Genomic DNA, 17,986 nt, shown 5'->3' with positions numbered 1-17,986 from the left:
CAGCCTTTGTAAGCTGTGCAGGGCAACATGCTTTCACAACACCAGTTTTATAAATAGTTTATTTTGCAAATGCTAGGATCTCTCTGGTACCAGCCTTACGGGATCAGAATGCATTATGGCAATGCAGATGGGTGGTCTGTGATGTGCTTCCTGGCAGCACATGGCAGCAATCTGAAGAGGACAATAAAGTCAGAAAGAGATCAGACAGGGCAAGTCCAGTCTCTGATCCAGCAACCACTTCTCCATATAATTAAAGGCTCTGGGCACCTCCAAGGCAGAGTTCATGCAAAGCATCACCATGTACAGTGATTTCAGGACCCTGGACAGCTATCAGGAATTTACAATGCGTTTTAGCTCCATGTTTACTACTTCTCCCAGACACTATATTTTTTTTCCTTTATTCTGGGAAAATGGGAATCCTGGGACCCCCAACTCAAATTCCCATCATTTTGACCACATGGCTTTCACAGGGGTTTAATCAGAAAGCAGTAAATTGCTAGAAGAAAGACAGCTTCATGCCAGCTGCCAGTTTGTTACTATCTAGGGCATGTTTTGCTATCTCCTGAAGCTTAGGATTCACATAAAAATAATAATAATAATATCAGATGTACGATAAGTTCACATCAGGGAAAAAATGGTGATTAAAGTATCTAGAAGCAAGACTGCTTCAGGATCAAGATAATGATTTGGCAAGATAGGTTTGTTACTACCTCAGGAAATTCCCTGAAAATGTAGATGTTTCCTCAATTTTATTTATTTTATTTATTTATTTTATTAAAAATGTCTCAGTGAAAAACTAAAGGGATTGGAGACAACCTGACCCATATCCAAAATCCAAACCATGAGAAAAGTCATCTCCTTGGACTGGAAGGGCACTGGAAGATGTCTGAAATCTCCTGCTATAGGGGGGAAAAGTCAACTTGTTCATGATTTGAAATATCCTAGGATAATGGTTCATGGCTCATGACATATTTACTTTATTTGTTTAGCATATGACATATCAAGGAGTCATTACATAATTAATTTCAAAGAAAGTGGGGCATAATTTTTTTATTTGTTGGAGGAGAAAGAGAAGAATAGATCTGCCTTTAACCATTTGCTGTGACAGGTTAATGGAAGGTTCAAAAAAATATAAAAGGATTGACTAAAACTGGACAAACAACGTGAAATCTTATTGATTCCATGTCTGCTTATCCCTGACCACTTTTTTTTTTTACCAAGTGCTTACAGTTTCAATGGCTCTTTGTGCCCTTCCAGTGATATGAATTGGTCCCAATGGTTAGAAGAAATGTTAAGTCAAGCTCACCTTGCCCTTCCTGGCAGGGACGAGCAAAAGGTGTAGGTAGCTCTGCCAAAAATGCAACAAGCAGATGACCTATCCCACTAACCAAGTAGGAATAGTTAACCATACAAGAACTCTGATGATATCTGTGACAGACCTGGTTAATCGCTATCTATAAGAACTGAATTTACAGTCCAAGCAATTGAGCCAAGAGCAATGGCATGAGCCAGAAAACAAACAAGAAGTCAGTTGGCAAGAATGAGCAATATCTGCTCATTCTTATTATAGTAGATGTAGGTTCATTAACATCCTGGTTAGACAGAGGCATAACAGCAGATTAATGTTGAGCACATGTTTAATATGTGACTCTCCTCAATAGGTCAGATCTCCCTCTTGATTAGTGCATGAGTTCTTATGGATAAGATCAACTCATATAATTGAAGCTGTGTTTACTCCTGAGTTCAAATGAATGGTTGAACCTGAATATCTTGAATAACGGCTCTATTTGGACTTTTCCATCTTTCTGCCTACCTTATCTACTTTCAGTTTAGGCACACACACTTCATTCTTCTATTGTTTTAAAGCTTCCCATTATCATAACTCCAGATCTCTTGAAATTGAAATCTATCATGAAAAAAAGAAATATAATAATAATTAATAATAATAATAATAATAATAAATCTTTATTGATTAACCCTTAGGCCATATCAAAGTGCAAAGCAACAAATCATTACCAAAGTCTGATAAAAGCAATTTAAAATAAAATTTGATAAAATACAGTTTAAAATGGAACTAGAGTAAAATATGACTTAAGATGAAATTGGAGTAAAATACAGTCTAAAATGAAAATAAATAGAGTACAGTAATTTAAAATATAGATAAAATATGATAAAATCTTGGAGTCACCCTTGCAATCTACCCCAATCAGTCCCACATATGCAGATCTCAGCCGAACCATTTTGTTTAAATACTGTGCTGCGTTAAATGTTATTTTCAAGTTCTGGCCGCACATGAGGTAAGTTGTTTTGATATGGGGATCCCAATGAGTCATTCCTTTGATATATAGACCGAGGTACCTGTTCCTCACCCTCTTGTACAGTTAACAATCAAACAGTATGTGAGCCAGGTCTTCTACCCCTGCTGCTCCGCAAATGAAGAGATGCTCATTGTAAGGTATAGAATGGAATCTCCCATATCTGACCATTGTGTCCACTTGTTTGAATCTCGCTCACGTAAGTACCTCCCTAAGGTGTTTTGGCAGTTGTAACTTCTAATTATTATTATGGATCATCGCACAGTCAGCCAGATGTTCAGACTGGATTTGGCATTTTGTCTACCTATCGAGTCCTTACCCAGGACCTGGGATAGGCAGATGTGGATGTTTGATGGTATTACAGATAACGTTGCAGGATGGAAGCAATTCCTAGTAAGGCCGCCTTTTGCAATTGACTAATAGCGAATTTGTCAATGCCAATTGTGTTCAAGTGGTGCTCCAGTTGTTTTGGGATTGCACCCAAGGAGCCTATGACTATTGGTACTACCCTTGCTTGCTTTTGCCACAGTCTTTCTATTTCTATTTGTAGGTCTTTGTATTTTGTTATCTTCTCCAGTTCTTTCTCTTCTATTCTGCTATCTCCAGGCACTGCCACGTCCACTATCCAGACTTTTTTGTCTTTCTTATCGACAATTGTTAAGTCCGGGGTGTTATGTTGCAGGTGCAACATATTATTATTATTAATCTACACATCTTGAACTTACTCAGGTTGAGAATCACTGCTCTAGAAGGGCAGAAAGAGGCTCATTCACACATCAGGAATATCAGTGTCTCTGATTCTCCCTTGAAAAACGAGCCATCCCCTCCTTTGAAAGCAAAAGGCTCTTTTTCTTACCCAGCTAAAGCTAAGCATGTCCATTTCTTTTGCTCTTATCCCTTAGAATTAATTTTCTAGTCTGCTAAAACTTGCGTTATCAAAGCCTTGAGGCTCTTGGCTTTGTTTCTGATATATAGTTGTTTGCAGTTAGCGGCCTCACTTCATGGGAGTCCCTGGGCACTGATCAGCTCTTAATAAGGATTGCATCTCTGCCCTGGCAGTTGCTGTTTGAAGACAGAGCTTAAAGCTAGCTCAGTGTTTCCCAAACTTGACAATTTTAAGGCATGAGGACTTCAACTCCCAACGCTGGCTGTGGAATTCTGGGAGTTGAAGTCCACATGCCTTAAAATTGTCAAGTTTGGGAAACACTGAGCTAGATGGTCCAATGGTCTCAAGTTGAAATTCTATAGTTCTCCACTCCTGAGTAATCTCCACCCTTGACTCTAGTACTCCTTTTGAAAATTGCATCATCAACTTAGGTGTAAATCATCCTGTAAGCAGGCTCCCTATATTCAGACAGTATTGGATGAGAATCTGGACTGGGTGGGGGGTGGGATTATCCCCATTTAATTACACATCATTCTAAGATCCCAAAACTGACAACTGCTTAGGAGAGGTTTCAACATACTTGCCAAAAGGTAGTATGGAGATAGCAGGCAAGATAAAAGTGGGGAGGTACGAAATAACCCTTTCCTGGTGTTAAGGAAGATTGGCTTTTTGGAATAATGAAGAAGGGGTGTACAAAAAGTCCCAAAGTCCCTTTGTATAGCAGCACGTTATCGTTACAATCCAGAGACTTAGTCGTCATCTGCCTCCACTGGACATATTTTCTCCTTCACTGAGAGATCTTAGCCAATTAAGGATCATGTGGTGAGCAAAAAAAAAGATGAACTGCCTGTTAGGGTCCTGGATGAATCTGTCAGCAGATCCCCACTTTTGTTAGGAGGGAAAATGAATGCCCTTGGATGTCATTTCTATGCTGCAGCACCAGTACAATGGAACTCATCCTCTTGAAATTCAATCAGCTCCTACCATGCAAGGCCTTTAGAAAAGTACTTAGCATTGTTTAAGATTTTGATTCTTAAATGATGCCATCTCTCACTTTTTTTTTTTTTTGCTGGTTCTTTCTATGATTTTTGTTTTAAATTTTTAACACGTAAAATATATTTATATGTTTAGCTCTTGAAGATTGTTTCCTTAACATATTGTACCCTGGCTGTTTTAATGGCTGTACTTTAACCTACTTAAAGTATCTTGACTGTGGCAAGTAAAATAAAATAAAATATGAATTGATAAATAAGTGGAAGCTTTCTGGATGACTGGACCAGTCACTCGGTATAACTGATCAAGTCTGGTTATATTAAGATGTCAACAGTAAAGAAGCAACCATCTTTTTACATAATTATTTATTCTGCTGTTTGTTTTTTTTAATGATTGTCCACTGTAATCAAATAACTTTGGGAGGCTAACAAAGCTTGAAAACAAAAACATGCATATAAAAAAGTAAAAATAACTGTAAAAGACACCTGGTAAAAATAATTAACTCCTCAACCAATGCAGAAGAAAACACAATATGTCAAACAACACTGGATAGAAACAAGAAATATTTCTGACACCTTTCATAGTGCTTGCTCCAATGAATGTTGACTTAGCACAAGGTTTGATTTTAATGTGAACATGTTTCCTTATTCTCTGCTTTTGTTTTATCTGTGTTCAAGGGAACTTCTATAAGTTATAGACTAATGAGTTGTATCATTACACTTCAGAAATAATGGTCTTTTCTCCCTTAAAGGGCTTCACTAAAAAACAATCCTAGTATATTTGTTACAAATGCAATAACTCAAAAACCCAATGTAAGCAAATCTTCTTTTCTAGCTCCATTTTAATTAAAAATAGAAGACAAGGATGAGGTTCAGTTAGGGATTCAGAGATCTGTTTGCAATGCCAGATGTCCTCATTTTGGAGAGCAAATAAAGAATTGCAAATATCATGACCACATAGAATCCTACCCAGTAGGTTTCTACAATAATTTCAAACTTACCATGATAAGATTACACATCTAGTTACATCTCATAATGAATGCAATCAATTTCAGCATTTACAAGACAGGCTATTTCACAAAGCAGATGAAATAACTACAGTGATATGAATTGAAATAATAAAAAAATCTTACAAGGGATGTACAATTCAGCACCCAAGAAATATCAAACATGAAAGGACATAGAACATAGAATATAGAATAATAGGGTTAGGAGGGATCTTAGAGGTCTTCTAGTCCAGCCCCCTGCCCAAGCAGGAGACCCTATACCATTCCATACAAATGGCTGTCCAGTCTCTTCTTAAAAACCTCCAGTGATGGAGCACCTAGCTGGAAATGACTGGACTCTCAAGAATTAACAAACCAGGAACAGACTTTAGAGGTCTTGATTGATTAACTGATTAAGTGCCACAAAGTCATTGTTCACTTTTAGGCATCCCATAGATTGTTCCCTAGGACAATCTGCCCCTAACTTGATCCTTCAGCTCTTCCGATAATGCACTCATGACTAGTATAACTATCCACTTTGCTACTGTTGTATTCTTCTCTTTCCTTTCACCTTTCCCAGCATTACAGCCATCCCCAGAGAGCTAGGTCTTCACATACAATGTCTGAAATAGGTCTTGGGAGTCCAACGAAGATAATTAAGCTTAAGATTCAGAAGTATCCCCAAAGATCCACGAAAAGGAAATTAATGTTGATGACCATTCATTTAATGTGCAAATTACAGCACCATCAGAGGGCATTTCATCCACCAGATAACCTCACACCGGGAACTTCCAGATAGAGCTTAGCAGTTTTACTATATCATATTTACAACAAAACAAGATCCCCTGAGTTCCATGAGCCTGACTCAATTTTCTGGGTTAAAGGCTTCTACTCATTTGTTTTCTCTCAGGTTGATGGTCCCACTGCCAGCTGATAAAACTTTGATAGATTTGGAATCATGCTGTGGTCCCTGTGATTCCCACAGGGATGGAAAGAAAGCACACCATAATTGAAAGTGCAGAGTTCATGATGGCTATCTTAGATTTATTGTGTTTTGTTCTGTTTGTTTTCAAAACCATGTCCCTAGTTTTCTGTGGTTCCAAATCCAGAGGATTGCTTGAAAAACCACTAAATTGGGTATAACACAAGGAGAAATATCTGAGTCATATTGTGCAACTGTTCTTCTGATCATATCTAGATCCTTTCCATTCTTTCCACCGTTATTACATTAAAGCTTTAAACAGACTTCTTCTATGTCCCTTGTATCAAATCTATTTTGATCCTAAAGTTTCCCATATTAATATGTTTTGTTGATGTTTTGCACAACCTCTGAAGTCTTCATCCATCCATTCATTCATTCATTCATTCATTCATTCACTCATTCATTCATGTTGTAAAGCTGATTCTTTGCCAAATAAAAAATGCTATTGGACTTTGATTTTGTGCATGATGGAATTTGATAGTTCTGTGATTTCTGTTCTCTGATTAATCACGATCCAGTTCACAGCAACATTCAGGTATCTCTGAAGTAGCATATCTCTCGCACTGTATTACCTCCAGGTGTTTTCTTCACTTTCCACACTTTCCACTTGGAGAGTGGTCACGACTACCTGTTGATCACTGAAAATGGCAGCTTCAGTCAGCCTCTGAAACAGCTCACTGGTTCCCACCTGCCTGCTCCTTTCAGCGCTGGCCTCTTTGGGAATTTCTCTGCTCAGATCCGCTTCATCTCTGACTTCTCCATTTCTTATGAAGGCTTCAACATCACTTTTTCAGGTAAGGGCTGGTACCTGAGAAATAAGTAACTACCCCGGACAGGTCACCAAAATACATCATGATCCTCCATACCAGTGGTTCTCAACTTTTTTAATGCCGCGACCCCCAACCGGTTGTAAGTCGAGGACTACTCAACCAATCGTAAGTCGAGGACTACTCAACTGGTGCACCACTGTTTGCAGAATGGGACTTTTGGCGGGCTCAGCAGGGCAGAGACAGCCTGGACAATTCCTACTGGCTTTTGAAAGCCAATAGAATTAGACTCTATTCAAGAGAGTCTATTCTATTGGCTTTTAAAAGCCAATAAAATAAAAGGGAGTAGCACAGCTAAGGAAAAGGGGGGGGCAAATGGCAGACTGCGTTGTTTGGCGACCCCCGTGAAATGGTCGTTCGACCCCAAATGGGGTCCCGACCCACAGGTTGAGAACCACTGCTCCATACGCTGGAGACAAGAAAAGGATACCATGGAGAGACATGTTCTAGATGGGAACTATGGCCCTTTTATGACAGGTGAATTTCAACTCCCAGAATTCCTGAGCCACCCATTCCTGAATTCTGGGAGTTGAAGTTCACAAGTCATAAAGGGGCCATAATTCTCCACCTCTGTTCTAGATACTCAACACTAACTTTAAGTAAAAAAATACTGAGCCATCCTGGGCTCTCCTTGGTTTATGGCAATCTTAATCAGTCATAAACCACTATAAATGTTGGCCTTCTCTTCTTACAGCCATCCCATGTTGTAGCAAAATTCTTTACACTTAAAAACTAAAACAGAAGTCTGAGACAGTGGGTAGAATTGACATTTTGACCACATGGCTATCACATTGGGTTTAGTCAGAAAGCAGCAAATAACCAGAGGGCAGATTAATGAGATTATTCCAGGTTCCTCTGTCTAATCCACAAGGATCCCTCCTCTCAACCCTCAGCGTATTTTTGTCTCTCCTCTCCCCATCCGCAAAGTGTTCTCATAATTCTTTTAAAGAAATAATGATGACCCTGAAGGCTATGCCTTCCGTTGCAGCATACCAACTTCATTTTAATTTTAACAACAACATTAGCATTTTAAAATATATTGTGCCGTGTACAACAGAGGATCTAATGCCCAGATCTAAGAAATAAAATTTAGAGAAGCTATAGGAAAAGATTGCTTCTGTATTGACTGTGTTCTCCAGGATGGGCAGTTTCAAACTCTTTTTTTCTTTTTAATGAATGAGTACCAATTTGTTCCAATCTAAGGCATGTTTTACTATATTTTTCCCATCTTGATTGGTGGCAACCAATAAGCAATTGTAGCCCTACCATGCTCAATAGGTGTGTAATGGTCTGGTTTGCACTGCAGCCATTGCATTATTTGTTTGCCAGTTTTGTGATCGTATTTGTAATATGTTATGAACCAGGGCTGATAAAATAACAAAGCACTAAAAACCGATTCCAGGACCAGAAGATACATTTAATATAAAAGTGCATTAAAAAAAAGAACACTGACCACTGACACACACATAAAAAAAAAACAGTGAGTGAAAAGGCTGATAATTTGCTGCAACTCAGCTAAAATATACTTCTGGCTAAAAATAGAGGAGATATTTTCCCAATGGGATCAGCACTGCCACATTAATATGGAGGAATTAGCAACGCAAAGTCTTAGTTTTAGTTCTAGCAAAGCCAAATGTCAGCAAAGTTAGCAGAGTTAAAGGAGAAGCAGAGGAGGAATTGCTCACTAAGAGAGCAACTACCATTTGCATATAGCACAGTGTTTCTCAACCTTGACAATTTTAAGGCATGTGGACTTCAACTCCCAGAATTCCACAGCCAGCATTGCTGGTTGTGGAATTCTGGGAGTTGAAGTCCACATGCCTTAAAATTGTCAAGGTTGAGAAACACTGATATAGCAAGACTCAACGTTTAACCTCTGTGTTTTCAAATAGGTCTAGGAAAAGCTTCATTCAGAGCCTGAGGAATTGCTGCCCAATAGTGCAAGCAAAATGGGCTGGCTAGGAGTTTTCCTTTTTCCTGTTCTTTGCCCAAAGGCAAAATGGTTTCTCCTGCCTCCAAGGCCTTTGTCAGTTGCAGGATATTTTTTTCGCCTAGGTTTTTCATTTGAAATGGGTTTTTCAAATTTCCCCACCAAACTGGGAAGGGATGTGTTGTGATTCCGTGCCAGCCTGTGCTCCCAACAGCTGAGTCTGAGGAATCTGAGGAGAAGGTGGAGGAGGCCTTTGAAGGGCCATCAGGGGCAGAGGGCGGCTCTGATGAATTACAGGACTCACGGTTTGATACAGAGCCTGGGCCCTCCAGTCGTGTTCCTGATGAAGCTCAGCTGTGTAAGGAGAATGAGTCAGACCCGGAGGACTCACACCTGATGGACTTGCTAATTGATGCTCGCACACGTCGTCAATTAGCAAGAGTAAATGAGCAGCAGTCAATACAGCAACTCCAGGCAAGAGTTGGAGAAGGCAATGAGAGGCAACGCCTTGGGACTGCTGTATAAAAAGAGGACCTGAAGGCAACCGTTTGCAAAGAGCTTCTTGGAATCCTGGTCTGTTTATCTTGCTTGTGACTACTCTTCTGTTTGCATCATGTTTCCTATGGACTATTTCCTTCCTTTGGACTTGAGTTTTGCTGTTTGTGTTTTGGACTATTTGGCAGGTTTGTCACCCATATTAAAAGGGGTTTGTTTTGTTTTAAAGTCTCCAGCCTATTGTATCAACAGGGATTTGGTCCTTGTGCCTTGAAAAAGGACGGCAATAGGCTGGGATAGAACAGGATGCTTCACTAGAAGTCCAGGGAGAAGAGAAATTTCCCAACAATTTCTCAAGGATTAGTACCCATAGATACCTGTAGGAGGAAAAATCCGTGGGATTAGCTTCTTCTCTTGGAGTGATGTGTGAAAATTGGCGTTTGCAAAATGATGAGTTGCAAATTGCCACCAGGAGGTGAATTGGACAGTGAAAAGGACCTTCTTTTGGGTTACTTTGACCTTAAAGAAGTGCAAGTGCCTCACGGCTTTCTCTTCTTCTTGGAATGAAGATTAGAAAGCATGTTTTATTTTATCAGATTGGATCACAACCTATTCCTCTCCACCACCACCACCACCCCAAATAAAAATGCTGAATAATTATCAAGGCTTTCTCAAGAAGATCAATATTGTATGGTCCAGAAAATGGTTGAAACCTTCCAGGAAATCTGGACATCCCAGTTTTTTTAAATTTATTTGTTTGTTCGTTTATTAAATTTATAGGCTGCCCATCTTACCTCAAGGTAATCCTGGGTAGCTTACAATCATAAAAAATAAAACTATATAAATTAAAAACATAAATAAGTTAATATAAAATCCAAAACATTATGGTCCAATTAAAAGATGGGGGGCGGGAGCAGGAAGGGGGAAGATGGAAAGTTATTAATATCAGGGAGGGAGAGAGAAAGAGAGAGAGAGAGAAAAAGAAATGTTCTTGTCTAGGAATTGTGTTTAAAAGTCTAAGTTTTCTATTTGGGGATAATGTCCAGTGGTTGCTTGTGTCTCTCTATCCATCAGAATATGACTTAGAACCTTGTGATGAGCCCGAAGTGCCGATCTACAGCATCCGCAAAGGTCTTCAATTTGGTGTGGGGGACATCTTGACTTTCTCCTGCTTCCCTGGGTATCGATTGGAAGGTGTCTTCAGCATTACTTGCCTGGGCGGTCGACGGCGTGTGTGGAGTTCGCCACTGCCAAGGTGTGTTGGTAGGTGGTCACGTGCTTTAATTTTGCTTGGCAATCTAGTGTATCAGAACATACTCTGGGCAAGCTTTTTAGCCTTTCTTGGTTTTGATCTATGGCAGGGGTAGGCAACCTTGGCTCTTTTATGACTCGTGGACTTCAACTCCCAGAATTCCTGATCCAGCTAAAGGCTAAAGAGTCATAAAAGAGCCAAAGTTGCCTACCCCTGGTCTATGGGAAGCATTAGGAAATGGATAAGACTGAGTGAATAAACAGGAGCAGAAGCCTACAATTGCTGGCCCTATGATAGTTTGCATTGTCCATGTGTTTGATCATCCTTTGACCTTAGAGAGATGAAAAAATAATAATCAAAGCCAAGTACTCAGGACACAGAGTATAGGCAACATTACATCTGCACAAACATCTAGGTCACCCTTCATTATCACAAATTAAGATTTGCAAACTAGATTTAACAAGCACCCAGTTATTAATTTTAGGTACTCTCTCCTCCAACAGCCCTCTAGACATCCCTGCAGAGGGAGGATTTTTATGAATCATTTTCAGATTTTGTTTTTAAACTAGCAATATTTTTCAGACAAAAGACATTTTATCCATGTTATTTCCAGTCATAAAAGAATGAGGAAAATCTCACTGGCAATTGTAGTGAGGCAGGAGTGCTCTGGAGGCTGCAGAAATGGCCTTGACAGCTGTGGGTTACAGTATTACTTAAGTATTACTAGCATCGGTGAAAGTTTTGCTCCGCTGGGATGGCTTTTATTTCAGTTCTTGTCCTCATCAAGACATTGAAATTGATGTTTTAAATGCTGCTTACCGATTTTAGATTTCCAGCTTTCTCGTGTCATATACCAACTTGGCTTCATTTTCTGGGAATTGACAGTAAGGCTGGGTTATTTTCTGCTTTCACAAATCATGGAAGAATACAACACATTTGAGACGTTTTAGATGTGTTCAGCCCCATAGCATAGTTAAGAGATGCAGAACTAAGATAAAACAATATCAGGGTTCAGGGTACAGGGATATATTTACTTTGTCAACGTTGCTAATATTGAATATTCTTGCTTTGACAAAATATGCAGAATTGTCTGGTACTTTTAGAGTTAATTCAGATGAGGGAGGGAGGAGAGAAAAGCCCAGGACGGAAGAGAACCTTTGCCCTTCAAACTAATTGGAGAACATAAATCATGACAGCAAAATAAGGGAGGGAAAATGCTAGCAAAAATAACTGTTTGGGGGTGGAGATTTCAGATCTTAGCATCCTTTCATCATGCCGTGCCGACATTTTGTCACATGAATAAAAAGACTTTTTAGGATAAAATGCCTGGAAGTTCTTTGAAGTGTTTCATTAGTCGGAACCTTGACATACTTATTTAGTAAACCTACATACTGCCCCTCTCATCTAGAGATGACTCTAGGTGGCTTACAATATAATTGCGTAGGAGGGCACCATCTTTTTTGAACCAGCTTGATAACAGAGCAAGAGAAGGTGGCAATATGGATGTAGTAGTAGACTACGTTACGCTGTCCAAATGGTTCTTTATTTCTGTAATCCAATGTTTGATTTCTAGTCTAGCACAGATGATGTTGCCTAGTTTAGGTAATGAAACATCTGCAAGGAAAACAACCAAGCTCAGAGAGCACCAAGGATCCCTTCAGTTCAACCCTGAGCTGCAAATATCCTCCTTTATTCAAGATTCAAGGTTCCATGTGTAGGAAGAAAAACACAATAGGCCCACATCAGTATTTACCCAGACAGTATGCTTTTTATATCACTTGTATATCCCCATCTGTTAACAGTCAATCCTTCTGCCTCTTTCTCTGTAGCGGAATGTGGTTCCTCTGTGACGGGGACTCAAGGTGTTCTCTTATCTCCAAATTATCCCCTAAACTACAACAGCTACCACGAGTGTATCTATTCCATCCAGACGCAGCCAGGAAAAGGAATTCAGCTCAAAGCCAGGGCATTCAGTTTGGAAGCTGGAGATGTTCTCAAGGTAAGGACTTATCATCCAGTGGATTAAAATGAGGGTTAAAGTGTAGCTAAGCCAGCAACACAACAAGAAAATAAGAACCAATGCATTTCAAAACTGCTGAATCCCAGACCAAATTTTGCATGGGGTTGTACTTTCCCAGAAAAAGTAGGTCTGTAATCCTAGACTCCCAATTGCTTCCAGGACTTCTGAACAGTGCTGCTTTCCTCACGTCTCTTGGTAGCTTTCTATATTATCAGTAATGGTATCTTTCTGGACTATTTAGCAGAACTGGGTCTTCGACATTGAAGTAGTATGCAACTGGTCTGTTCTATCAGGCTGTGACCAGTTGTTTGGCTTCTAGGCTTAGACTTATGGAGTCCCACATCACACCACTGGGAGGGTCTTTGGAGTAGAATGTCTTCAATGCAGCTCAGCTTGTTGTTCCTTACTCTCTACATTTGATAATGGGCTGGACTAGAGAAGAAGCTGAAGCCAAATCCAAACACGATTAAGATGTTGTAGGTAAAGAGGATATTAAACTCAAGAAATGAGCTTCGACCTACTTTGGACAGGCTTCCACTCTGCCTGAAAAAGCAGATTTGCACTGGGAGTGTCCTCACTAACTTAACCCTTGGCATCTGAAGTGAGGAATGCCTTCACATAGGAGTCTTCTGTGCCTGCTGCATCGCTTCTTGCGCCAGTTGAATATGCTGACAATTATCCACATCTTGTCCCAACCCATCTTGACCATAGCAATATGTTTTATGTAGTGCTTTCCTTGAAAGCAATTAGTGCAAAATGGGATGGCCAGACTGCTGCCTCTATTCAGGATCACGTGATGGTTGTAATGAAAGATATGTACCAGCTACTAATTGTCTACTGAGCATAATTTACCATGCTAGCATAGACCTTCAAAGCTCTAAATGGATCTGACTGTTTTCAGAGACTGTCTGTCCTGGGACAGAACTACCTGGTTACCCAACTTACAATCACAATTGAATTTTCATTTTTTTTTAAAGCAAGGTGATTGTTAAGTGAGTTGTGCCCAGTGTTATGCTCTTTTTGTTATGGTTGTGAAGTGACTCATGCAGTCATCAGGCAAATCCAGCTTCCTCTATTGACTTTGCTTGTTGGAAGCCAGTGGGAAGGTCATGTGACCCCAAGACACATCAATTATGGTAAATGCATGTTGGTTACCAAGCACCCAAATCTGATTATGTGACCATGGGGATGCTGCGTCAGTTATATGTGCAAGAACTGGTTGTAAGTCCCTTTTGTCAATGCTCACTGTAACTTTAAACAGTTATCTTTGAATCTCGCTGTTTGAGGACGTTGCATAACATTCTCAGAGACTCTTCCCATCCTGCTTACAATCTCTTTGGACTGTTGCCTTCTGGCAGAAGATACAGAACGTTTAAAACTCGGACCACACATTTTCTGAATAGTTTTTATCCCAGAGCTATAATTGCACTTAATAATGAACTAAAGGGCCACCATCAGTGGACTGTTGGACAGTATTACTTGGTCTGTTGGGTGGATGTTTGGGTGGTTTTAGGGGTGGGGAATTGTGGTGGGTGGGAGTGTGTTTGGGGATTATGTGTGTGGGACCTGGTCTTTGGGTGTCACGTAAATTTCGTTGTATGTGTATACTGTGTATACACATACAATGACAATAAAGTTTTTATTATTATTACTAGACGAATTATTGTGAGTTGAGGACTACCTGAAATTAGATCAGGAGAAGGGACTTTTTGAAGATGTTCTAAGACAGTGGTTCTCCACCTGTGGGTCGGGACCCCATTTGGGGTCGAACGACCATTTCACGGGGGTTGCCAAACAACGCAGTCTGCCATTTTTCCCCCCTTTTCCTTAGCTGTGCTACTCCCTTTTATTCTATTGGCTTTTGAAAGCCAATAGAATAGACTCTCTTGAATAGAGTCTAATTCTATTGGCTTTCAAAAGCCAATAGGAATTGTCCAGGCTGTCTCTGCCCTGCTGAGCCCGCCAAAAGTCTCATTCTGCAAATGGTGCTGCACCAGTTGAGTAGTCCTCTACTTACGACCGGTTGAGTAGTCCTCAACTTATGACCGGTTGGGGGTCGCGGCATTAAAAAGGTTGAGAATCACTGTTCTAAGAAGTGCTAGATGCAGAGCTCTCTGGGAGGTGTACTTCTTCCCTGTGGCTTGCAGATTTCTCCATGGAGATGTATCTTCCCTATCTTGCACTTCAGAAAGTAGGAAAATGCCATATATTTTCCCAAGCTATTAATTTTTTACAGATTTCATGATAGTGAGTTTAACATTGATGTCAAGGGTTCTGATTTCCTTTTCAAAGTGTGTCATAATCTATTACACATAAATAAGAAGAAAACTTAACCAAATAGAACATAGAATAAAAATACGCTGTACACAAAACAAGAGTAACAGAAATGAAATTAAGGAGGGAGAAAACACAAAGAAAACCCCCCCAAAAAAAGTTACACATGCATATTTTATTGCATACATTTTATATATGTTACATCTCAAGTCCTAAACCATGAATTAAAACTTTGACTATACAGAAGGACTTTGATTGAGGATTTCCTAATGTCCATAAAATACAAGCACAAATTTTACATAAAATTATAAAATTCTTATGTACAATTTCTGCATGCATTTGTTTTCAAGTTTTTCATTTTAGGTATGCTAGACTGTTTCCACCAGTGTCAAATAATCTTATTAGCTGCTACTCACACTTCATACTTCACTAGATTCCAAATTTAACCTCACATAAATATCTTTAGCCCTCATTCTTCCAACACTTTATTTGCAACCTTATAAATAACAAATCACGAGAGTGTCAGCATTGAGGGTGTCCAAAATCAGTGTCAGTGTCCCAATTTGCAGGAATAGAAACCCATCAGATACATCTTCTCAACTGTTCAACCAACAGGAAAAAAAATATTGAATTCATCGCATGTTAAAAAGGTGCAATATTAATATAATATTTAAAATGTTCTAGCCTCTTGATATATTAAAATAGGTTTCCTACAGTCATCATGGTACGTTTTGAACTATAGAATTATAAAGTGACTGTAGGTTTAGGGACTTTAGGCACTTTCAAATGTTTTCTCTAATTTTATTAACAATTTCAAATCAGATAGTGTTTTAATGGAATATGACTTTTGTTTGTTAACACCCAAAAAAGATCTTATGGGTTGGATTGTCCCAAATTGTCATTTTCTGATGAAAATTGGGATCAAACTTGAATCTCCTTCCATGGACATTCTATATACGTCTTGTAGTTTTGAATGTGAGAACAGCACCCAAATAAGAAGTAAAATAAGAACCAAGTTGTGAAGATGTTATAGGGGAATTCTATATTTTATATTTCTTCATATTATTCTAAGATTCCTTGAGTTCAGAAAGCTGGATAAAATAATAAAATAAAACAGTCTCGAATTAATCAGGAAACTGATAAAACACTTTTAATGTCATTTTAACTGAAATGCATATAAATAATGAAGCGGAGAGACATTTTTAAAAGAGGTCATCTTTTTTTAACCTTTCATTCTCAACGAAAAGCTGCAGAAGAGAGCACTTCTGGAGGCAATCTATATAATTATTTCATTCTGACCTAAGGTTTTGGAGGTGTTAGGATAGGATTTTCTCTCCATTTTTAAAACTTTCTTTTATAGATACTGTAATTGTATGCTAATTTGTCGTTGTGTTTGGTCTTGGACCATAAAGAAATATTGGTTGATTGGTTGAGATAGTATACAAACAAAAAAAAATGATGTAATTGTTTTATTCATCGGGTGAACCGATTTTGTTAACTGAATGGAATAGTTATTTTTTGAGATATGGTTTAGAGGGGGAGATAGTGGCAACTGTGATAGCTTCTCCAACACTTGCATTGATTTAGTCATTTGCCAGGTTTATACTGCCAATCATACCTCTCAGATACATCCTGGGAAATCTAAATCTAAATTTCCCAGAAGCAACCTGGTATTAAGGAGAAACTTCCTGACAGTGAAGACAATTGACCAGTGGAAACAGCTTGTCTCCAGAAATCATGGGCACTCCATTACTGGAGATTTTTAAGAAGAGACTAGACAATCACCTGTCTGAGATGGTATAGGTTCTCCTGCTTGAGCAGGGGGCTGGACTAGAAGACCTCCAAGGTCCCTTCCAGCTCTATTCTATTCTATTCTATTCTATCCTATTCTATTCTATTCAATTCTATGGGTAGCTATTGTTAGTATGCAGAACATTTTAAATCAAAGAGTAACATTGTCATTTTGAGAGCAGGAGATCTGTTTTGGGACATTGGGTGGAATTTTGAGCTCAAAGCAAACTTGTTGGAAGTTTCACAATGATCCAGGGAAGCAATTTCATGTTTTGAGAGACCATCTTGTACTGAGCATTGCAGGAATACAGATGCTTTGAATGCAAGGATGCAGAAGAAAAGCAGAGCTGGGGGCAGAGTTAAATGTATCATCAGTTTAGAGTCCTTGTGTTGCCAGAAGAGATCAAAGTCCAACCCCACCTGCATTCTGTTGACTCTCATCTGGCACCAATTTAGTGTTGAACTTCACTTGACCAGATTCTTGTTTATAAGCTTAAATAAATTGTCTATACTGCAATCTAACTGGAAGTCCCAATTCTTTGTGCTTGACAAAGGCATTTTGATATTTTTCACAGCCTAGTGGCTACCAATGCAACATGCCTTCCCTCTTCAAAAGAAAAGTCAACACTGTTTTCATGTCACAGTGCCCAGGCCAAAGGCATGGGACAATGAGGAATGTTCCACCCATCCCCAGGGTACCAAATGAACAAAACCGTTGACTTTATAGAGACAAAAGGTACCTGGTCAGCGGATGAGCAGAGACAAGGGAATCCATCTTCTCATTTATTTTCTCCTCTTTTCCAAGATTTATGATGGCAACAATAACTCGGCTCGCCTGCTGGGCTCCTTCAGCCGTGCCGAGATGTTGGGTCTTAATGTCAACAGCACTTCCAGCTCGATGTGGCTTGAATTCATCACAGATGGAAATGGCACGGATCAAGGTTTTGAGCTGCAGTTTTCTAGTAAGTATGGAGGCTGCTGATTCTGCAGCTGGGGAAAAGGATCAGGGCAGTGTTTATTTATTTATTTATTAAAATTTATAGACCGCCCCACTCCCGCAGGATTCCGGGCGGCTAACAATAAAAACACAATATAAATTAACAAAACAAACAATATAATAACATTCATCCAGGGGTCAGTCTATGTACTGCTCCAAACATTTAAGGAAAATTAGTTAGCAAGTAAGGGTGTCTAGATGGAAGCCAAGCTAATGCCAGATCTTTTGATGAGATTTTA

At 39.3% G+C, this 17,986-nt stretch overlaps 1 protein-coding gene across 1 annotated transcript in view; it reads left to right on the top strand.

Moving 5' to 3' along the window:
- Window positions 1-17,986, top strand: part of CSMD2 (CUB and Sushi multiple domains 2) — a 356,715-nt gene that overhangs the window by 200,097 nt on the left and 138,632 nt on the right. The window contains exons 17-20 of the mRNA XM_039329926.1: window positions 6,740-6,955; window positions 10,488-10,676; window positions 12,495-12,664; window positions 17,556-17,712. Of these exons, the coding sequence (XP_039185860.1) occupies window positions 6,740-6,955; window positions 10,488-10,676; window positions 12,495-12,664; window positions 17,556-17,712 (732 nt within the window). The remainder of the gene's footprint in view (window positions 1-6,739; window positions 6,956-10,487; window positions 10,677-12,494; window positions 12,665-17,555; window positions 17,713-17,986) is intronic.

The sequence above is a fragment of the Crotalus tigris genome, unplaced genomic scaffold (assembly GCF_016545835.1).
Source record: "Crotalus tigris isolate CLP2741 ecotype Arizona unplaced genomic scaffold, ASM1654583v1 scf7180000017614.5298720, whole genome shotgun sequence".
NCBI lineage: Eukaryota > Metazoa > Chordata > Lepidosauria > Squamata > Viperidae > Crotalus > Crotalus tigris.
Note: the sequence above shows the minus strand (reverse complement) of the source record. Positions and strands in the feature narration are given on the sequence as shown.